The sequence below is a fragment of the Phascolarctos cinereus genome, unplaced genomic scaffold, assembly GCF_003287225.1.
Source record: "Phascolarctos cinereus isolate Bilbo 61053 unplaced genomic scaffold, phaCin_HiC Scaffold_5;HRSCAF=322, whole genome shotgun sequence".
Lineage (NCBI taxonomy): Eukaryota > Metazoa > Chordata > Mammalia > Diprotodontia > Phascolarctidae > Phascolarctos > Phascolarctos cinereus.
In genome coordinates, this window is record NW_027555958.1 from 60,817,175 (window position 1) to 60,841,123 (window position 23,949).

General features: G+C 40.7%; 1 protein-coding gene across 1 annotated transcript in view; it reads left to right on the plus strand.

Annotated features, from left to right (window-relative positions):
* The first annotated feature begins 1,029 nt into the window (after positions 1-1,029).
* The window catches only part of VAV3 (vav guanine nucleotide exchange factor 3), a 450,109-nt gene continuing 427,189 nt past the window's right edge, over positions 1,030-23,949 (plus strand). Inside the window, exon 1 of the mRNA XM_021000329.2 lies at positions 1,030-1,974. Within this exon, the coding sequence (XP_020855988.1) occupies positions 1,771-1,974 (204 nt within the window). The 5' untranslated portion in view covers positions 1,030-1,770. The remainder of the gene's footprint in view (positions 1,975-23,949) is intronic.

Consider the following 23,949-nt stretch of genomic DNA (forward strand, 5'->3'; position numbering starts at 1 on the left):
TTCGATCCAAACCTGGGCTGTCGTAGGAATAGGAAACTTCATCCACAAAAACATATACTAGATGCAATGGTTTATAGCCTTAAAGGATTGGGCTCACTAAGAGGTCTAGCCTAAGGTCACACAGATAAGTATATGTTAGAAGCAGCACTTGAACCTAGATCTTTCTGGCTCCAAATACAGCCCACACTGCCATTCAGGCAAATTTCCCTTAAATAAGTTTTAATGGAACCATCACAAGAGATGAAAAGAGTAAGGGCATTTCAGAGAAAAGAGGCCAGACTAGAAGTGGGAGGACAGCAGAGAAGGAAAATCTTTGGGATGAACCAGGTTTTGTAGCAAAATTGGCTCTTTTCTGTAGGAAACAACCCACTGGAACACTTTGAGTTTATAGAAGTACAGCTAAGTCAACAAGCATTTGTTAAGTGCCTACTAAGTGCTAGGCATTGTGTAAAGTGCTGGGGATGCAAAAAAGGCAAAAAACCAAACCAAACCAAAACAACCCCCCCCCAAAAAAACCCCCAACACAGTCTTTTTCTCAAGGATCTTACAGTCTAATAGTAGAAACAATATGCAAACAAAATGTAGACAGAACAAATTGGAGATGATCTCATTAGCATTAAAAGGGATAGAAAAAGGCTTATTGCAGAAGGTGGAATTTTAGCTGACACTTGAAGGAAGTCAAGGAAGCCAGGAGACAGAGATGAAGAGGGAGGGCATGCCGAAAAGCTTGTGCTCTAACAGCTCAGAGGTCAACAGGGAGGAGGGGGCAGTATGGGCAGTATAATTGTGGGAAGAGTCTCCAAGGACACAGAGGGAGGACCAGGCAAGGTAAGGGTGCTGCTGTCTCTGAACCACTAATAACCTGTTGTCAAGATTCCTGTAATCCAGAGCACCAGAATTTCCCTGCGGAGGGGGTGTGGCCCCCTATTTCGCCCAATGTGACATCTCAGCCCTGTTTCCTCTCTGCCTGAGTTCCCTGATAAAGCTGCCCTACTGATTACCCTGGGGTGGTGATGGTGGTGGTTACCTAGTGGAAACTCTTGTCTTTACTTGCTCATCAGGCAGTTGCCCTAAGAAGCAAACCACCATGGGCCCAGAATGTCTGTCCATGGCTGCAGCTGAAAAGCATGTCGGATGCTCAGACATTGACAGGTAGAAAGGAAGGGCTAGTGGGCCAGGGCTCATTGCGGGTGACACTTTCCCCACCGGCCGCCCCACTTTCTTCCCCAAAGTGACGTCCTGCCGGCTTCTTCAGCTCCCTTCCACCCTCCCCTCCAGGGAATCCACGGACTGTAACGAAACTGGCTCGGGCTGGGGAGCTAGCTGGGCATGCTCAGTAGCCGGCGAGGTTTTGATTGCGAATAGGAAGCTTTTTTGCACTCTACCGGGGCTGCAGCCGAGGCTGCTGACACGGGGCAAGTAGCAGACGGAAGAGAGCGAACGAGTCACTGCAGCTGCTTGCGGCTGCTGCCGCCGCTGCCGCCACAGAGAGTCGGAGGAGAGGCGTCCGGAGCTCGGCTGCGCTCAGGGCTCTGCCGGGTGCGCCGTCGTGGCAGCCGAGCCCTGCTTGACCGCCCCGCTCTGGGCAGGGGATCCCCAAGCCCTCCTCCACCGCGGCACACACCTCTCTCCCTTGGATAGGGTTAGGGGAAGAAAGGGGGTGTACGTAGCCCGCCGGCTGTGTCCCGGGAGGACGAGGGGGAGGAAGCCTCGGCAGCTCCCGCATCTCTCTCCCTCCCAGACCGGCTCCCGTCCTGAGCTCTGTAGGGCATGGAGCCTTGGAGACAATGCGCTCAGTGGCTCATCCATTGCAAGGTGCTGCCCGCCAACCACCGGGTGACCTGGGACTCTGCCCAGGTGTTTGACCTGGCTCAGACCCTCCGCGATGGAGTCTTGCTCTGCCAGCTGCTCAACAACCTGAAGGGTCACTCCATCAATCTCAAGGAGATCAACCTGAGGCCCCAGATGTCCCAGGTAAGGAGAGGGGGAGCAGAGCGTCCCCTTTCTGTCCCTCCTTCTCACCTCCCCGGGCCATGTCTCCTTTCCTCTCCCGTGTTCCTCACCCCTCCCCTTCCTCCCGCTAGCATCCCCCATTAATCATCTGGCTAATTTCTTTGTGTAAATGCAAAGATCTTCTAGGTGCTCCCTGCCTGCCTCTTATCTCTGTCCTCCCTCCCCCTTCCCTGGCCACTCTTGGCTTTTTTCTGTATCCCAGCTGCGAGAGGCGGTTTAATCTCTTTGACTGAATTTATCAAACTCTGGAAAGATGATATAGGAATTTGTAAAAGAGGGATGGTACTCTCTCTCTCTCTCTCTCTCTCTCTCTCTCTCTCTCTCTCTCTCTCTCTCTCTCTCTCTCTCTCATTTAAAAAATAAAAGTTGTCTTAAAGTGCATCTCACATATTCTCTCGTTCCCAAATGCCAACAACAGTAATGAAGCAGAGGAGGAATGGGAGATGATGAAATAACATTTTATTTTCCACTTTGCTCTTTGGGTTTGGCTAGGCTGCTTCCCCTTGTCTTCTTGATCTGCATTTTTGAAAGAGGAACCATGTCATGGAGAGTGTGGAATCTAGGAAGTTGAATATGCCCAGTACCGTTATCTGTCCAGTGATTGCGTGGGCCAAAAAAGAAAAAAAAAGGGGGGGAGTGTGGGGTCGGGTCGTAAAACTGCTACTGCCCTCTGAAGGTCTCCCGCACATCTCTCCACTGAGATATTTAGTATTTACAGCTCTCTTTAAACCACGTGAGAAACATGAGTCCAGCCTCTCTCAGCAAAGTGGCAGGAAACTACAAATTCAGGTTGACACTATTCACTTCTCCCTCCCCTCCACCTCCCGCCTCAGGTTTTGCTGCACATTTTGTTCTGTGTCAGGGGCCACCGGTAGAGAGGTCCGTCTCTGAAGTTACCAGGGTTCGGGAGAGTCACATGCAAAAAGGGGAGCTCAGAATTCCAAAGCGTGAATGAAACCTTTTCCCCTGCTGGAATGTTTTGGCCAAGAAAGCACCTTAATAGGATTCTATCTCAGTGTTCCTTGTAACAACTTTAAAGAAGACTCATAACTTCAAAGGTTAGAGAGAGGAGCAAAAATTAAGTTCCCATCATTGCATTTTAGAAATCTCAGTCATTTGATACTTTTAGAGTCAGTGGTATTGTGATATATAGCCCACACTAATCAGTCTGTAGACAGCAGCAGCAGCAATAGCAATATAAAGAGATCTGTATTTGCTGAGTTAATTAACTATGGATGCTTAAGTAACATTATATATTGAGCTCTTTGAATTCCTGTGTCAGACTCTCATGATGGGCCCAGTGTAACTCAATCCCATGATTGCCTTGGTTTTGGCTTCTAGGTGCACAACAGCAAGCAGAAGGACATGAGGGTACTGCTATTTTCCACACTTTCACTTGGACTCAGTTTCATCATCTGCAAAATAGGGGAAATAACACTTGAAGAGCCCTCAATCTGGAGTCAGAGGAGGGTTCAAATCTCACCTCTGATGCTTACTGCCTGTATGACCATGGACAAGCCACTTAATCTCTCTGTGCCTCAGTTTCCACAACTGTAAAATCAGAGTGTGGGACTAGAATCTAGTCACTAGATAGTCTCTGAGGTCCCTTCTGGCTCTAAAACTAGGATTCTATGAATTACTTGGGTTGAAGGGTAGTTGTGAACTCTGTAAACTTAAAAAGTTATATAAAATAAAGCTTTAAGATTTTGTGATTCTTTTATAAGTCACATTAATTCATGTAACAAGCATTTGTTATGCTCTGACATTAACTGTGCCTTCCATTTCACCCCTGAGCTTCAGTTTTATCATCTGAAAAATGGGTATAAAAATACTTATCTATCCCCGAAAAGGCTTGTTGGGGTGAGGGGGGTGGGTAGGGCACAACAAAGTACTTTGGGAACCTTAAAGTAACTATAGAAATGTGAATCATTAGAATTATGTTAGCAACATCCAGAGCAGCTCTTTAGATTCAGAAATTCTCTGTGGAGCACAGGAGTGCTCAGCAAGTCCCATTGCTTAGCAGAGTATAACATGCTTGAGTCATCATTTCCTACCTTGCTGCAGCCCCTTCTGGAAGGCAAGGTCTGTTGCACCAGAGTGGAGACCAGCAGCAAAATGTATCGTTCAGGACTCTGCAGAAACAAGTCTGCATCTCCTGGGCAATGGAAACGTTTGAATATAGCTGAATTTACCAGCTAGCTGAGGTTAATTTAATTTTTCATACCACAAAACTTTACACTTAAAAAACTTTTCCAGTCAACTTCTTTCTAAGTTATATTACATATTTCCTTATTTGAACAGAATATACTAAAACTAAATTAACTTTTCCTCAATGATTAATGGTTATTAGTGTGGTATAGTAAGAAAAAAAAAACAAAGAGTAGTGGAGTCAAGAGACCTGATGGCTGAGACCTGGCTTTGTTACTAACTAGCTTTGTCACCTTGAACTAATCACTTCTCTCAGCCAAGGAGGGAGTTGAATTTGATAAAGCCCCTCTCAGTACTAATGATAGAGGTTGTTGAAATGGGAAGATTGCTGGAAAATTGAGTCAAAATAATGGTTTTGAGTCCAGGAGTGGGGACCCTGTGGCCTCAAGGCTATGTATAGCCCTCTAGGTCCTCAAGTGTGGCCCTTTGACTGAATCCAAACTTCACAGAACAAATCCTTTAGATTCAGTCAAAGGGCCGCACTTGAGGACCTAGAAGGCCACGTGTGGCCTTGAGGCCACCCCTCACCTGTGACATTTCCTAGAAGTATTTGTGACCATGGCTAAGTCATTTAACTTCTCACTTAGCTATTTCCTTGTAAAATGGGAATAATGATGTAGAAAATACACACTTCACCCAACCCAGAGAAATGTGATTTGTAAACTCTAAAGGGAAAAGTGGATCTATATCTTCAAATTTTATTTAAAAATTTTTAATTTTATTTTATTTTTAATTTATGTAATAAAACAAGCATTTCCATAACATAGTATAATTAAAAAAATATGGTTGCTCATGAAACTGCAAATCTATTGTGTACAACTTGCTATCCCTTTTAAATATATAATAAAATTATTATGTAAATTTCTTTTCCATTTTTCCTTCCCTCCCCTCCTCGTGCCCTAAAGATGGCTACCATTAGATGCAAATATGTATAATATGGAAATTTATTATATAGTTATACATATATGTATTGATATACACATATATTAAACATTTAACAACTCAGCCTACTGACTTTACTGGAATCCTTTAAGTCCCAACTAAAATCCCATCTTTTACTGGAAATCTTTCCTAAACCTAAACAGTTCTAGTGTCTTCCCTCTGTAACAGAGGGAATTATTTCCTATTTATTCTATATTTAGCTTGTTTTGCATACAATTATTTGCTTGTTGTCTCCCTCATTAGATTGTAAGCTCCTTGAAGGCAGGGACTCTCTTTTGCCCCTTTTTGTGCTTTGGACAAAAGGCTTTAGTGCCCTAGTGCTTACGATGGTGTCTGGCATATAGTAGGCACTTAATAAATGTTTATTGATTGATTGAGATGTACGTGTGGGTATGTATACACACATGTATGTATGTATGTGTGGGTATGTGTGTGTGTGTGTTTGTGTGTGTGTGTATATATATATATATATACATATATATATATGATTATGACACTTCTGTTTTACAAAGTACATTATTTCATTTGCTCCTCCTAACAGCCCAATATAATTCTACAGTTATTGTTACAGTATATCCATTTTACAGAGGCTAAGTGTCTTGTTCACAGTCACAAATCTAGTAAGTATCAGAGGCAAGATTTGACTGTATTCTCTCTTGACTCCAAGTCCAGTATTCTTTCTACTATAATATGCTGACTCCCATACTGTGATATATAATATAGTGATGCCTATATCTGTTTAATCTATCAACAAACATTGTTCTAGGCTCTGGGAATACAAAGAATTCCCTGCACTTAAGAAGCTTATGTTTGGAGGTGAAGCATCATATGTACACATATAAGTAGAAAATATTATTGCTGTAATTGCAAGCTGCCTGACTACTTATATTGGATTAATAAAACAGCAACTCATTGTACGTGGGCTATTTTTACACTCAGGAAGCAGTGAAAACCACAATTGTTTCAATGTTATTTTTGCTTTATGAGACCTAAGTTGATGTGAACTTTTAAAAAAAACCTACTTCAACACCCTCCCCCCCAAACCCCCCCCCCAAACCCAAAACATTTTGGAGATCTATTTATACTTTGTTTATTGTTCCTTCTTTTGGAATATTTTTCAAGAAAAGTACACATAATCACTTATCTATTTTATTTAATAAACACTAAGTATTCTACAAAAAAAATTATGAAAGTGTACATTTGAACATTGGAATGTGACTTTGATTAATGAATATTTGAGTAAGGTACTGCAAAGGATAGAACTTTGGACTTGAAGCAAGAAGTCCTGAGTTCAAATCCAGCCTCAGACACTTACTAGATGTGTGGTTTGGGGCACGTTATGTAGCTTTGGTTTCCTCATCTGTAACATGAGGATAATAACAGCACTTAACTCATCAGGTTATTGTGACGATTAAATGAGATGATATTTGTAAAATGACTTGCAAACCTCTAAGTTCTATATAAGTGCTAGCTATGATTATTATTCTTATTAATTTTATAAAATGCAACAGCTCACATTTATGTATATGTAAGCACCTTCCTCATGAGAATCCTAAGAGAAAGGAAATACAATGAGAATGATTGCATTTCATGTTTGTTGAATTTTATAGATGAGGAAGTGAGGTCTCAGAGAGATTAAAGGATGTTCCTATTGTCATGTTGTGACAAAGCTAGTTAGTGGCTGAAGCAGGAATCAGACCTATGGTAGGCTTTTGAATTTCAGGTCTTGTGCTCTCTCTGTTATTTAGGTCTACTTCTCCTTCTTGTCATCCTCCTCATTCAACGAGGACACTTTTAATGAATAAATTTTAAAAAAATTTGACACTTTTTTAATGAGCTTCTACGAGACCATCTAATATTGAAAGGAAGACTGATTAGCTAATTCAATAGTCCACCAGCTGGTTATCCTTCTATTGTCAACCCTAATCTTTGTTTATTTGAACTAAAGTCTTCAGACTACCTAGGGCCTAGGCAATGGGTGATTGGGCCTTAATTTCCATAACGATGTGGGATTTTCATACATCTTAAGAGTTCCAATCAAGATAAAGGGGATTGCTTAAGGTAGCAGTTACCTGCCCTCCAGATAGAAATGAGCACAGGTCCCTAACTGAAAGATTTATTTGTTGTTCTTTCTTGCTGTGGTTTAATCTTCTTGGCCTTGAAGCCCAGAGGCATGTTACAAGTGTACTCTGAGTTCAGACCTGTGGTCCAACTAGCACAATAATCTAGGCAAGGCATGTAGCAAATGCCTAGTAAATGCTAGGTCAGTTGTGTATTCTGTTTCTGACGGTAGCGGAGAGGGATAGAAACCTTTGAGAGCTCCCTAGTACCTATAGAATGTAGTAAATTGCTAAACATTGCATTCATGATACTATTTTATGGTGCCAACTTCCTTTCCCCATCTCATCCTCTCACTCACTCTTCATCACTCACCCATATTTCATGCCATTTTTACAAACATGGAAAATGTATGTTGAACTCTTATCAAGGTCATTCGTAAAAATAAAGGAGGCAGTGTTGCACAGTGGAAGGTATCCAAAGACTGGTTTAAACCCTGGCCCTTCCACTTAGGATTTATGTAACCTTGCACAGTCACTTGACTTCTCTGACCTTCAGTTTCTTCATCTGTGAAAATGTGGAGTGTGGACTCGATGACCTATAAGGTCCTTTCTAACTCTACTTCTATGATTCTATAATGTTATGTTAAATAAGATGGACTCTATAAGCTCATGCCCCTCCCAACTCTAAATGTATGATCCTTAGCAGTCTAGAATCATTTGGATGTTAATTGCAAGTGATCAGCCATATGACCTGACTGTGGTATTGCTTTTGAAGCTAGGGGGCGCCATTGTTCATAGAACATCTGGGCCTGGAGTCATGAGGACCTGGGTTCAAATCTAATGTCAGGCACTAGCTGTGTGACCCTGGGCAAGTTGCTTACCTCTGTTTGCCTCAGTTTCCTCATCTTTCAACTGAGCTAGAGAAGGAAATGGCAAACCACTCCAGCATGTTTTCCAAGACGACCCCAAACGGGTCAAAGAGTCAGACGTACACATGGTTTTGTAGCCTATATCCGTTTATCTCTGTGTCTTCTGTTAACACCATTCTGTCTCTTGATAGATGTGTGGCATTTTGATTGCTGTTCTTAGGGTGAGCAGCTAAAATGGACAGTCTCATGGTTGCCCTTTCTTACAATGGGATAGGGAGAGGCTAAGATGGTAGAGATAGAAAGGGATATAAGATAGGATAAAGACAAAAACACCTAGAAGACAATTGGGGGCATGTATTTTATCTTTAAATATTTGAAAGGCTGTCACATGGAAGAAGGATTAGACTTCTTAAGCTTAGCCCTTGAGGTCAGAAAGAAGGGCAAATGGGTGGAAGTTGTAAAGAAGTAATTTTAGGCTGGATGTAAGAGCAAACTGCCCAAGAGTTAACAGCTGTTCAAAAGCCGAAGATGCCTGGTGAGGCAATGGGTTCCCCCACATTGAAAGTCTTCAGGTAGAAGCTTAATGTCCCCATATGTTAGAACAGGGAAGGGAGAGGTCCTTTCAAGTTCTGAAATTCTGTGAAAGAGGGAGAAAAGAAGCAGAGCAAAGGATAGATGTGCTGGGATTGCTGCTAGATCCTAGTGTCCAGCCTGCCCTAGTTTTCTTCTGTGCAAATAGAATTGATGGCTTAGGATCCTAGCTAATGATCAGGCATGGCACCCTCTCTCCAAAATACACCACCTGCAAACATTGCTTGCCAGGTGCTTTGCATGATCTTTTGAGGTGGGTCATTTTTTCTTATGAGGCCCTTTCTCCCACTAGATTCACATTGCCTATCAGTGATATCAGGGAAATGTCAGAGCCATCTGAGAAGAGAGTGGGATATAGTAATATATTGTAACTGACAAGGCATCAGGAGAATCATTCTTTTCCATTCTTTCTTTGCTACATTTTAGGCAGTCAGCCAGCTGAAGTGTGAGCACCAAAGGCACGGTCTACTTCTGGTCTTCATTCATGAGTGTTTTGAAATTACATTTTTTTCCCTACTATGTAAATCTTCTTTGAAATTGTTTTCACAAGAAGTATGGTCAGCTTTCCAGTGATTGCTTAATGGGAAACCAGTATTATGTGCTACTCACTGGGGAGTTCCTAAGGAGTCAATTAATATGGAATATTTAGTGATATACTTGATACTCACCTTCCATGTTTTTTCAAAGTAGCGTACTTAAAATAGATCTGTAACAGCTGGCCTGAATAATAAACAAGCCTGGCTTTGGGACAGGCAGGATGCTGTCAAGATTCTTTTCTTCATGGAATCACAGCATCTTAGTGGGTTAGAAAGGATCTCAGAAAGCATTTAGGCAGACCCCATACCTGCACGAGAATTTTCACTTGAGGGTTATATTACCTGTCTTAAAGTAAGATGTCCCAGGTGGGGAAGCATCATAATTTGGTAGAAAATGTATAGGGATTGGAAAATGTCAAGAGGCCTATATCCCAGTCCCAGGAGTGACTTTTGTTGTCTCTTTCTGTTTCTTAACTTACTAGATTGTAAACACCTTAGCTTGCGCCTCGTATGGGGCTTAATAAATGGAATCTATGAAAGGTGAATAACATTAGCCCTACTTAACTCAAAAGGCGGCTGTGTGAATAAAGTGAAATGATGGGTGGGAATGATTCAAAAGGTGCTTGACTGCTGATATGCACTTCTAGTATTGGGAATGTGGATAGAATAAAATGAACTCACCTATCTGGTATTTTGGGGCTTCAGGGGATAGTAATTAATTAACTATAAGCACTTATTAGCCTACTGTGTGCTAGATATTATGATAGGTGCTGGGGCTACAGTACAAAAGTGAGATGGAATCATAGATTTAAAGCTGAAAGGGACCTCAGAGGCCATCGTGACCAACCTCCTCATTTTGCAAATGAGGAAATTGGGGCCCTGAGAGATTAAGTGATTTTCCAGTGTGCCACAGCTAGAAAGTAGGTCTGAGGCGGGATTTGAACCCAGGTCTTTCTGACTCCATGTCCGTTGCCCTATCCTTTATGCAATGCCAATGAATTCCTTGGCTATAAGTGCCTTACATTGAACCAAAGGTATGCAACATATGTCAGGGAGAAGATACCAGAGCAGGGAGCTATGGCCAGTTGAGGCAGTAACAGGAATTATGAATGGAACCAGAAGGCAATGATGCCATTACTCCCTTTCAGTGATGATATTGATTTTATTATTGTTCAGTTGTCAAGAGGTAGAAAGTTGCGGTGGATGGAGGATCAGAGGCAGGGTCTGTGGGATTCACCTCATTTACCTACAGCATGGGGCCCAGAGGTTAGGACTGATGGGCTCCTTTTGGCCCATTCCCTCTAAGTTCTTACCCTATGATTTCTGTCTTAGAGTAGTCTTGGGAGCATGCATTCCAACGTGGGCTCATATTAGCTCTCTTCTATTGGCTAAACTAAGCTAATAGGTGGCCTATGGAGATTGGAAACCTCTCTCTTTGTCCTCAACTTTTGATCCACTTACTTTTCCTCCTGAGCATCCCAAGTACTGAGCTTGCTTGGGTTCCCCCTTCCCCCAGAGGTGAGTGTCCCAAATTACTTGTTACTTCTTTACTTCCTCAAAAGTTGTGGTTTTGTTGGTGGGGTCTCTTCCTCTACAGTACAGGTCATAACCCCTCGGAGACATAGAGGAAACTCTTTGTTAGTTTCTATGATAAAAGAAAGAAAAAAATGCGTGACCTGGGTGATGACTATCTAAAAAACCCGTTTGAACTTGGTCTCTAATGAGGACTTCAATAGATTTAATCTGTTACCAATAAATCAACAAGCACTGATTAATTGCCTACTGTGTCTAGCACTGTGCTAGTTGCTAGAGTAGAGTTTCTTAACTGGAGGTTGTCTATGGATCCCCAGAGATCTGTGGATAGACTTCATAGACTTGAATGGGGGAAAATTATATCTTTATTTTTATTAACCTCTAACTGAAATTTAGTGTCTTTCAATTATGAATTTAAAACAAACAAACATTATAGGTCCATGACACATAAGAAGTTAACCCTTGCTCTAGGAATACGAACAAAGTGAAAGTCTTTACCCTCAAGAGCCTTACATTCTATCAGTGGACCATGCATAAGCAAAAGAGTAGAGGTACATCAGATTTGCAAAATAAATAAATACTAACTGACATGGAAAGTAGCCATTAACACCTGAGGGAATCCCAAAAGTTCTCACATAGGTGGCACTTATGATATGAAGATAATAATTCTGAAAGGTGGAGATGAGAGAGATCATTCCAGGGGTTCAGCCTTGCAAAAGTATTATGTCAAAAGATAAAATATCACATGCGAGGTACGGGAAATAGACAAGTTTGGCTGGACTGTAGAGTATACAATGAAAGGCAGTTCATTGAACAGATGAGCTGGAGCTAGATCATGAAAATGTTTAAATGCCAAATAGAGGAATCTATGTTTGATCCCAGAGGCAATAGGGAGCTATTGGAACTTCTAGAGTAGGGAAGTGACATGGTCCTACCTGTGTTTCAGGAATATAACTTGGAAAGCTGTGTTTGAAGAGAGAAGAGACTTGAGGCAGGGGGTCCTATTTCAGAGGGCACTGCAGAAGTTCAGGTGAGAGATGATGAGGGCTGGTACTAGGGCTCTGACCATACAAGTGAAGGGAAAGGGTTGGTTCTGTCAATGCCTGAAGCCTTTTCAGCTTGGCAGCCCCTCGTCAGAGTTTGTATTCACTGGCATAAATTTCTAGAACCCAGATCCATCTCTATGTACTTCCAATAAATCTTAGGAATAGAACTTTAGTTAAAAGATTCTATTATTTTAATTGGAATTTGGACTTCCTGGGCACATCATAACATTGGCATGTTCTCACTATTCTTACCCTTGGGTTGGGCAGAAACATTTCACTACAAAGGCTTTATAGTTAAGAAAGATTTTATGATCACTCTTTCTATCTTATTTATTCCCCGTGATTCACTCTGGAGGGAGATAATACTAGGATATCTCTGTTTTGCAAATGGGAAACCTGTGGTTCACTGAGATGGAGTTACTTGCCCTAGGTCAAAACATCCAGTAAGTTTAAGACTTGAGCCTAAGTCATTTGATCCCAAGGCTAGCACTCCTTCTACTGTACGATAGTGATGGAGTTTGAGAGGATGGTAAAGCTTTTGTACCAATGCCAGTATTGATTTGATTATGCTTCTAAAACTGGAAAGAGGATGGGGCATAAGATAATATGAATATGGCAGTAAGATGGCATGGCCGGAGCCTGTCCACATATAGTGGGCCACAGGAATCACCTTACCAATCAGGATAATGGGATTGCAGGTAAGCATTCCATAAGCAAGAGGATTAAGTCCTTCAGGGAATGGCCTGGTTGTCAGAAGAGGGCAGTTGGCATAAAACCTTGTCTTCTCCTTTTCTCAGCACACCTCATCTATCACTTCTCCCCTACTCTTTGACATCTAGTGAACCCCTTATGGATTGAGCCTCACAGAGACTTGTCATTTACCGGCACCTCCCACTTCAGCTAGTTCTTTGACCTTCTTAGACTATTCCTGACCCTCTTGCCCATCCTGGATTCTGCAAGAGGTCAGTTCAATGCTACTATGCTACTATTACCCCAATCTTCCTCCTGAGGTCTGCTCCACCTCCTGGTCCAGTCCCCAATTCATCTTTTTCACCTCTTATTTAGGTACTTAATGCTAATAATAATAATAATAATGATAATAATAGCTGGTATTTTCGTTCAGTTGTTTCAGTCGTGTCCGACTCTTTGTGACCCCATTTGGAGTTTTATTGGCAGAGATACTACAGTGGTTTGCCATTTCCTTCTCCAGCTCATTTGACAAGTGAGGAAACTGAGGCAAACAGGTTAAGTGACTTGCCCAGGGTCACACAGCTAGTGACTGAGGCCATATTTGAATTCAGGAATATAAATCTTCCTGATCCCAGGCCCTAAACTCTATCTACTTCACCACCTAGTTGCCCTTGCCTGGCACATAGTAAGTACTTAATAAATTATTTTTCATTCATTTATTTGCTATTATGACATTCTGAGGGAGGAAAGAACAGCTGGGGAATAAGAGGAAGAGAGATGAGGGAAGGCCTTTGAGGAGGAGATGGCATCTGAACTCAAGCTTAAAGAAAAAGCAGGATTCATTCAGACTTAGAAGCTGACTTCTCTTTTTGTCAATTAGTGAACTCCTTACTACCCTTATCTGTAAGATGGAGCAAGGTCTGCTTTCATGGGGCATACTTCTAACTACTGAGTGATTTCCAATTTAAGCCCAAAGTGTTGAATAGATTGACTTCTCTGACCTTACTTAGACAAAATAAGATCAAGAATCAGGCACAGTGCTTGTTCAGCTTATAAAGCTTATGGTATTACTTTCCTCACAGGTCTCAATTCTATTGTATTATTTTAAATTAAAAAACTGTAGTATTTTCTGAAAAAAAAGTTCTATACAAGACATTTGCTTTGCCCTAATTGTGAAAAAAGGAGTTCATGATTTTTGCTGTACCCTCTCCCTTGTGGCCACATCCTTGCCAGACAGGCTAAACCAAGTTGAGGTTAACTGAGGGGTCTCAAACCCATCAGTGAGTTAGCAGAATATCTACCCCAAGTATGTGAAGACTTTCCCCACAAGCATGGGTAGATGACAACAATCTATTGTTACAGTCATGAAGATGGTTACACCAGGCTCAGAGCTTGGTCAGACATCAAAGACGCTAAAGTCATCCGCTACATCCCAGGACATCTCTAGTTGTGGGAGCTTGTTAGAATCAATACTCATAGAAGCAGGGGATCAAAAATTGGGAACTTGCACCTAAAGATGAGCACATTATTCAAAACATCCCACCAGTGGCATAAGTAGGGGAGGGCAGTGGGAGCTCTGTCCTTGGGCATAAAATTTAGAAGACCCCATACCTTCCTGGGACATCCAGAGTTCAGTCAGTCCTTAAGCAACATAGAAACCTTCTAGTGCCCTTGGACATTCTTCCTCTTCTTGGGCAGCTATTGTCCAAACAAGTTTCTCACCCCTTTCCATCTCAAGTCCCTCTTTCCTCAGGATTGACAAACTGTTACTTATGATTCTGCATGGTGGCCCCTAAAAAAATAGAGTCCTGTGATCAGATAACCTAAAGAGATGGCATGTAAAACCTTCATATTAGGAGAGAATCTTTATACAGGGGAGAGCATGCAGGTTGCTAATTATCTAATGCATGACCTATTCTATCCCACAGACTCAAACAATCTAAAATTGGTCTTGTGTAATTATTTCTGCTATCTCTCTGGATGGCTACACTTTGTTTGAATGCAGAATCTTATTAAATATGCAGCTCCACTCACCAGGCCAAGATAAAGGAGTAAGAAGACAAGAAACAAAATGAATCAAAATAGACACCATAGAAGATCATGTTAGTAAAATGTGAATTCCTTCTCTCTCCTTCCAAGTCCTTGTGAATGGTACTCCAGTTTACTGTCAAAACTTCTGTGCAGTAAATGTCTCTCCAGTCTAGAATGTAGTCAAGAACTAGAAAACAAACAGCAAGGCCTCTGACACTTTTGCATCTATGCCCCACTATAATAGGGGTATTATTGGCAATACAGGGAGTGATGGTTAACAGTGTGGGAGCAATGGAGTAAACAGAAACCCTACTAGAAAACCGACAGACAAATAGTTTGACAGACCTTAGCAGCCCTGAGGGTACCATTCACTGTACTGTTGTTGTTATTCAGTTGTGGCCAACTCTTCATGATCCCATTTGGGGTTTTCTTGACAAAGATACTGGGAGTAGTTTGCCATTTCCTTCTCCAGGAAACTGAGGCAAACAGGGTTAAGTGGTTTGCCCAGGATCACACAGCTAGCAATTGTATGAGGTTAGATTTGAACTCAGTTCTTCCTGACTCTAGACCCAGCACTGTACCCAACGTACCACCTAGCTGCCCTTCACTGTATTATAGCTCAGTACAATAATCAATATTTGAAGTCATCAATGATCTCTCCCTCTTATGAACTCACAGCACTTTTGTCATACTTCTTATGAATTTATCACATTCTATTTTAAAATTACAATTATCTGTGTACACTTTTTGTTTTCCCAGCTAGATTTTAAAATTCTTGACGGCATAGTCTGTGTCTTGTATAGCTCAGTGTTTCTTAGCATCTTGCACAATGCATGACAATAGATACTTATTAAAGTTTTGTTGAATGAATGAATTACAAGCCCCTAAGATTTAAAATGAGGTTTGTTTTGTTTTTGTTTTTGTTTGTTTGTTTTAATTAGCAATACATTCCCTTCATTTTATACTTTACACATATGGAAATTGAGATCTAATGAAGCTTAGTGGTTTGCCAAACACTCCTTCTGCAGTATGTACTCACTCCATAGATAAGATTCAAACCCAGGGTCTCTGAATTCAAATCTATGACTCCGAGTGAATGATTATTACTTAATAGGGACCAGAACACAAACCATTTCTTTCCCAGTCTATGGCTTCTTCTAGTGTGCTATGTTGGGAACCTGAACTCATCAAGAAATGGTTAAATTACATTCGATATATTCTCCTTGAGGAAGGGAAATGTATAGTATATATATTAGAAAATTTTTTACCCCAAGTGGTTAAACATTAAAATTTTTTTTTGGCATTTAAATAGAATGATCTGTTCTCTAATACTTTGGGCTAGCTGAGGTTTCAAGGTATTAAAAGGTTTTTTAAAAAAAACCAACCTATTCATTCCCTATATAAATTTAAATTTGACAGGCAATCTTTTTTGCCTTTCCAGTTAATTTTTTTTCAAATCCATATATTGAAATTTGTCTTATGGTCCCATACGACAAAAGTTACATTATGAAAATGACATGTGTCATTAAATTCAGCAGGCAGTGGATGGAGCAGTCGATAGATTGCTAGGCCTGAAGTCAGGAAGGCTTGAGTTCAAATACAGCCTTAGACACTTCCCAGCTGTGTGACCTTGGGCAAGTTACTCAGCCTCTGTTTCCTTAGTTTCCTCAACTGTAAAATGAGGATAATAATAACATCTTCCTCCCACAGTTATTGTTGCAAGAATCCAATGAGGTATTTGTTAAGCATTTAGTACGGTGTCTGGAACATCCTAGTCAGTATAGCTGCTACCTATTATTATTATTATCATTATTATGATTATCATTATTTAAAGTCATAATAGCTCAGAATTAGAAGGGATGTTTCTGTCTGTGATGTTCACCCTTAACAGTGCATTGGAATGGAGACAGTTTCATTTTTATCTTTGTATTTGCAACTAGAGAATAGAAAACATTGTTCCTGTTCACAAAGATCTTATTAGCTTTTTTTGGAAGCCAGGTCACAGTTTCCATTCCTTGATCTCACAATCTTCTGAAAAATCTCGATTTTAATTTTTTCAGATAAACTGCTGTTAAACCAAACATCTTCCATCTTGTACTTTTGCAGCTTTTTTTTTTAACCTAAGTTTAGGTTTTTCCATTGATTTTTGTTTAATTTGATCTTTTTTTAAGAGTCAGACTACTATTGTAACCTGTTGGGGTCTTTTGGGATTCTCCCTGCCATTCAGAATGTTAACTATAGCTGAGGGTGGTGGCATATAACTGTAATCCCTGCTGCTAGGGAGGCTGTGGCGGTGGATTACATGAGCTCAGGAGTTCTGAGCTGCCGTGGGCTAAGCTGATTGGGTGTGTGTAAAAAGCTCGACACTTTTTCTCCACACTGCCTATGGAAAGATGAACCAGCTCAGGTCAGAAAAATGGATTAAGACAATGCTACTGTGCAGATGGGTAGTGGGATTGGGCCTGTGAGTGGCTACTTTACTTCTATTATGGGTGAGATAAGGAAACCTCTGTCCCCAAAAGTTTCCCAAAGATCATTAGATATTTTTCTCAGCTTTGTGTAATTTCATTTCATTTATCATGTATTCACTGATTTACTGATTCATATATTATTGAATATTATAAACGAGGTTTATCCTCTGTCTACTTTTAGCACAGGTCAAGAACTGGTTGACTGGTTGAAATCATATTCTAATTCTTCCTCATGATTTGAAATTCTATAGCAGTGCAGTTCTAAAGATGTCATAGCTCTCTTTCAAGTGTATGACTTTGAGCAGATTAATAAACATGCCAGATTCTTGGTGAGTAGTTTGAATCATGACTGATACCTTTGTTCAAACTTCGTAAAACTTTTTTCTTTTGGTGGTATAGAGAACTAAATTTTGTGAATGACAATAAACTCTTGCATATTTTTTTCTAGTTGTTTCAGTCATCTCCAACTCTTTATGACCCTCTTTGGGGTTTTCTTGGCTAAGATGCTACAGTGCTTTGCCATTTTCTTCTCCAGCTCATTTGACAGATGAGGAAACTGAGGCAAACAGAGTTTAGTGACTTGCCCAGGTTCACAAAGTTAGTGTCTGCATATATCCATGATGATGTGAGTGGGAGAATAGAAACAAAATGGCGACCATTCTCTTGCAATGTGTTGCTTGTATACATATTCAGGCATAAAGTAAAGTGGCCATTTGGCAACTATCCTACAATCATTGTTGTAGTTGAGACAATTGCTTTGTCTCATTCACTTGTATCTACATTTTAACAAAAGCTCCCCAGGTGACTGCCTGCTCATTTCAAATAATTCTTGATAAACATAACTCCAGTTCATTGAATTATAGAGGTCATAGGATTACAGAATTAGAAATGTACAAGATTATAGGTATCATCGAGTCCAACATGCTCCTTTTACAAATGAGGAAACCGAGGCCCAGAGAGGTTGTAATTTGCCCAAGTTCCCACAAGTAGCGAGCACTGAGAGGTAGAATTTGAAAGTAGATGCACTGACTCAGAGCTAGAGTCTTCTTTTCCACTACGGGCTTTCTCCTACATATCTGTCAAGACTCATCTATTTAGAGTTGGAAGGATCCTCAGAGGTCTTGCATTCAGCTCCCTCATTTTACAGATGAAGAAATGGTGGCCCAGGAAAATGATGTGACAGGCCTGAAGTTGCACAGGTAGTCAGAGACAGAAATGGTGGGGATGGGATCTGAACCCCTGAAAGGAAAAGCCCCTGAACTTTCCCACATGGTCCAGTACCTGACATTCACCTGAGGCATCAGCTCATCTCAGAATAATTCTTTCAACTGTCCTTTGCTTGTGGCTTTGACCTTCAGTTCTCTGTTACCTCTAACCCAGCCCAGCCATTTGTTGTCTGTTACCTCTGGCCACCCCAGGCTATTTCCTACCCTTAATCCCAACTAGTCCCCTTCTCTGTTACCTCTGGGTCACCCCAGCCTATTAGCCACTCCTTGATCCCATCCCAATTTTCCTACAATCTCTTTTCCCTATAAAAAAGGTCAGTCTCTTCTACCAAATGCTCAGCTTCTTAAAATCTGACTGCTTGTCAATACAAATGTCACAAATGCACAGGTTCTTAAAATCTCATCCACTTCTATTGGCAAAATAATGAACCTTGTCTTGAAGGCTTGAGTGGTCTTATTCTTTTGAGGCAGGACCTGTGCCTTTTGCCCTTGAATTTTGGGGTTCCCAGCACCTGTAGACTGCAACAGAACCATGATTTGAACCCACCTTGTATGACTCCAGATTAAGTACTTTCACATTGTACCATTTCGTCATCAACAATCATGAAACAATTATTGGGGGAGGGGGCAGGGAGCCAAGGAAGAAAATTTGAGAAAAAAAATGGGAAAATACGTTCTCATGTTTTATAGTGCATGTCATCTGATCTCTGTGGTGTGCCTGCTACTTCGTATTCTCACTCTGTCTCATTCTAGGAAGACTAGTTAAATGGAAAGATCCCTTAACAGATCTTCATGGGGGCAATTAGACATTTTGAGAAGACTGATGTACAGATAATGGATCATAAAAGACCATTTTGAATGGGAATAAAAGAGGAAGAGGAAAATCCCTTAAGGAGAAAAATAATTTCAGGTATATTCTTCCAAAACTCTCATCAATTTCGAATTATTCAGTGAAATGAAAATTGTAGGCTTTGATCAGAAGGCTTTCTCTAAAGCTCTACTAAAGTTTCCTTATTAGATTAAATGCTTCCTCATTCCCTCTGAGAAAGTGGCAGGTCAATAACCTCTTCTATAGGCTTCTTTATTCTTTTCATGAGAATGGGTTTGAATTTGATAAGAATAATGAAAATGAGGAACTGTTCCAAATGACTTGAGGAAAGAACAGATCAGTCAGCTAGCTTGGTTAAGCCAATGATACTGTATAGCTCATTCCTGGCCCATAAAATTTTAGTGCCAAGTCAAATCAACAAACATTTATACAGTGCTTACTATGTGCTGCCCTGGGATCATGAGCCACGTAGTCCAAGGATATCAAGGTGAAGATAAACATTCTTACAAGATTAAAGGGTCCTGAGTCCTTTTCTTTCCCTCGAGACCTATGCTAGTTTCACACAGTGCTTTCCAGAAGTATAAAACATTTTTTTCTTTTTTGAAAGAGTGCTGGGCTTGGGAGTCAGGACACTGGGGTCTGCATACTGGCACCGACATTCGCTAGCTTTGTGAATTTGGGCAAATCACCATTCAGAGCCTCACTTTTCTCATCTACTGAATGGACCTCACTTGTATCATCTACCAAATGGAGAGAATCCTACTTGCTGTGCTATCCTCACAGGGTTTTTTTTTTCAAGGAAAGCTTTTTGTAAACGTTGAAGAGCTTTGGAAATATGAGTCATCCTTCTCATTAAGTAGTCTATGCTTGATCACCTCTAGTCTGATTTCATAACTTTCATGGAGAAGTATACAGTTAGATTTATATACAATCTGTTTTATAGCCTGGTAAGAATGGATCTAATTACCTCTATGGTCACTTCCAACTCTCAATCTATCCTCAAGTCAAATGCCACTTCCCATGTGAGGCCTATCCTGATTCCCTCCAAGTACCTTCCTTTCAAAATTACCCTGTATTAATTTTGCATAGACTCATACATCAGAGGTAGCATTGCCTAGTGGATAGGGAGCTGATCTAGGAGCCAGGAAGACTTGGGTTCTAGTCCTGTCTCTGACACTCTGTCTATATAATCTTGGGTCTTTAAGCCTCAGAGAAGCTGCAGACTTACCAGTAGAGGAAGTTTCCTTATCTGGGAATTCCCTACGTCAGTGCCAGCCCCTCTGGTGTTCAGTTGTTTCAGTCATATCCAACTCTTCATGACTTCATTTGAGGTTTTCTTTGCAGAGATACTGGAGTGGTTTGCCATTTCCTTCTCCAGCTCATTTTTCACAGATGAGGAAACTGAGGCAAACATGGTTAAGTGACTTGCTCAGGGTCACACAGCTAGTAAGTGTCTGAGACCAGATTTGAACTCAGGAAGATGAATCTTCCCGACTTCAGGCCCAACACACTATCCACTGCCACCTAGCTGCCCCTGGAGTAGCAAATGCTACTAAAGGAATGCTGAAATAACTTTTACAATTGAGGGGACCTCTATTAAGCAAGGAACAAAATACTTTTCCTTTTGGTTTCATTACTCAGTAAGCATGTAGGTTGAGATATAGTATCTTTATCAAGCACTTAGTATATGCCTGGATTTATGCCAAGTGCTGAGGTTACAAATCCAAGTCCCTGTGTTTACAGATTTACTGAGGCCTTAAATCCTGGCGCACTTAGGTAGAATGGGACATACACAGCTGTTCAGAGACAGGGAAGTCATCTGAGTGGCATGTCAAGTGGTAAAGTGCTAGGAGATCAGGTAGAAGATAATTTTGAATTGGCACAAGAAAGCAAGTTGTGAATGTTCTACTTCAGTATGAAAGAAATAATTTCAAATATTTTCTTAATGCCTCCCATCAATTTCAAATTAGTCAGGGAAATTAAAAGTCCTTAAGGACTTTTTATCTAAATCAGGAAACAGAATAGAAACCTTGGATGATTCTCTGCCTTCGTGCCATCCTTTAGACACCGTTTAGTGTCAGTCCCCAACATGAGACTGGATTTTTAAATTGTATTTTATTTTTGAATTTTAATATTTTATTTTTCCCCCAATTACATGTAAAAACAATTTTTAACCTTTATTTATTTATTTATTTATTTTAACACTTTTGAGTTCCAAATTCTCTTTCACCCTTCCTCTTCTCTCATCATTGAGAAGGCAAGCAATTTGATAAAGGTTATGCATGTGCATTCATGCAAAACATATTTCCGTATTAGTCATGTTGTGAAAGAAAACAGACAAAAACCCCAAGAAAAATAGAGTATAATAACAGTATGCTTCAATCTGCATTCAGATTCTATTAGTTCTTCCTGTGGAGGTGGATAGCATTTTTCATCACAGATCCTTCAGAATTGTGGGACATGCCTTTTTTTTTTGCAGGTGCTGCTATAGGAACTCTTCTATTCCCAGCTCAGCTTCTTTCAGAGAAGACAGTTATCACACTGTGGTGTCTATATGGTTTAGGGAAGGACCAGTGACTTTGGAATTCAAGAACCTAGATTTGAACCTTGGCTCTCCCAACTTCTGTCTTCTTAGGTGAATCACCTCATTTCTCTGGCATCTGGGTGTAAGTTTCCTAATTTGTAAAATGAAGGATTAAGCCAGAGAACCTCTCAGATCCCTTACAACTCTAAATCAAATATCTTATTTTAGCAATCCCCTTGGGTAATTTTCCAAACCTCCACTCCAGGATTCTGTCCACAGAGGATAATCACTATTATTTCCTCAAGGTTCTGAAGTCCGTCAAAGGTCACTTAGTCCAACTCTCTCAGTATGTAGACAAAGATACTGAGGCTTACCCATGAAAGCTGAGTTGTCCAAAGTCACATAGGTAGTAAGCATTGGAGGTGAGATTTTGAAACTTGGTAGCATTCTACCTCTTCGCCTTTGTACATGCTGACAGTTTCCCATGTTTGGAAGGCACGGCCTTATCTGTATCCCTTATTTTCTTTCAAGGCTTAGCTCTGGACCACTTTCCTCAGGAAAGATGTACCTAATCTCCCGTCAGTCATTTTTCAGTCATGTCCAACTCTTTGTGACCCCATTTGTAGTTTTTTGGTAAAGATCCTGGAGTGGTTTGGCCATTGGAGTGGTTTGGCCATTTCCTTCTCCAGCTCATGTTACAGATGAGGAAACTGAGACAAACAGGGTTAAAGTGACTTGCCCAGGGTCACCCAGCTAGTAAGTATCTGAGATTGGATTTGACCTCAGGTCTTCCTGACTCCAGGGCTAGTGATCTATCCACTGTTTCACCTAGTTGCCTCTAATCTTTCCACATGTTCTCTTTCTCCCTCCTCAAAGTATCATGTATTTAGTTACCTCTTCATGTGTTATAACTTTCAGTGGAATGTAAGCTCCTAGACTACATTTATTTACTTCTCATCTTTTTATTACCAGCGTCTAGAATAGTGTCTTACACATAGAAAGTGCATATTAAATGATTATTGAATAGAAGAAAGTGTTTTTTTAAAATAGCACTTTGTGGTTTACAAATAGAGGCACAGTAGATAAAATACTAGTCTTAGAGTCAGTAAGACCCAGGATCAAATCCTGCTTCTTACCCTTACTAGCTAAGTGACCCTGGAAGTCATTTAACCTGTAATTGCCCCAGCTTGCTCACTGGGACTTAACTATTAAGTCATAAACCTTTTCAAATTTGCAGGTACCTGATACATCATCTCATTCGATTATGGATAGAAATATTTTTGAGACATTCTATTTGGCCCCAAATGGAAGAAATTAAGGGCTGTGAGTGAAATTTGCAAAAGGCCAAATTTAGATGATGTCAGGAAAAACGTTACCCACTAAAGCTCTCCAGAAATGGAATGGGTTGTTTCTGGAGGCTGAGGGCTCCACCTTCTTGGAGGTCTTTGAGCATAAACTGGAAGGCCATTTGTCAGGTACTTTGTTGTGGGGATTCTTGTTCATGTATGGATTGGAATAGATGATATTGTAGTCCTTTCTAGTTCTAAAATTCTGTGATTTAGAGGGAGCTTGCTGTAGTAGGAAGATCTCTGGATTTAGAGTCAGAAAGTACCCTGCCTGCCACTTATAATGTGGAACCTAGGAAAAATATCTGAAACTCCCCAAATCTGAATTTCCTTGTCTGCAAAATAGAGAAAATTTTGAATTACCTGCTTCATAAGGTTTTTGTAATGATCAAATGACTTTCCCTTTAAGTACTCTCTCCCTGAAGTGCTTAGTGAATCTCAAAGTGATATGTAAATCTAAGTTCTTGTTACTAACGATCTTCCTATGTGATTGTTGCTCACAGTTTTGGCTTTACTCTCTGGCATCTAGGTAGTAGCCACAGATTCCCTTCTTTCACTTTTGAAAGCCTGAATTCTTTGTATTTCCCTTGATACAGCTTGGTAGATGACATTCTTTGTAAAGGTGATTTTTTTTTGTCATTTGTTTGTTTGTTCATCTGTCTTATCCATCCATCCATCCATCCATCCATCCATCCGTCCGTCCGTCCGTCCGTCCGTCGTCTGTCTGTCTTTCTACTGTGACAAGTGGACTAGTCACTGGTGCCACTCTTCCCTTTCCCAAGCTTGTAACATCACCGTCCACTTCCTGCTAGTGTTGGCAGTGGCCATCCTTAAGCACAGTTACATCTTTCTGACATGTCAGAAGTAGACTGATGACCTCGCTCTTGAAGGGGTGCCAACTCCTATCCCAGATTCTATGGTGACAGAGTAAGAGTAATCAATGACATGATCATAAGAATGAAATTGGGGGTATTGTGAGGAGAGCCCTTTGTGAATAGTAAAGCCCTATAGATAAGTGTGCTGTTTAAGGGATG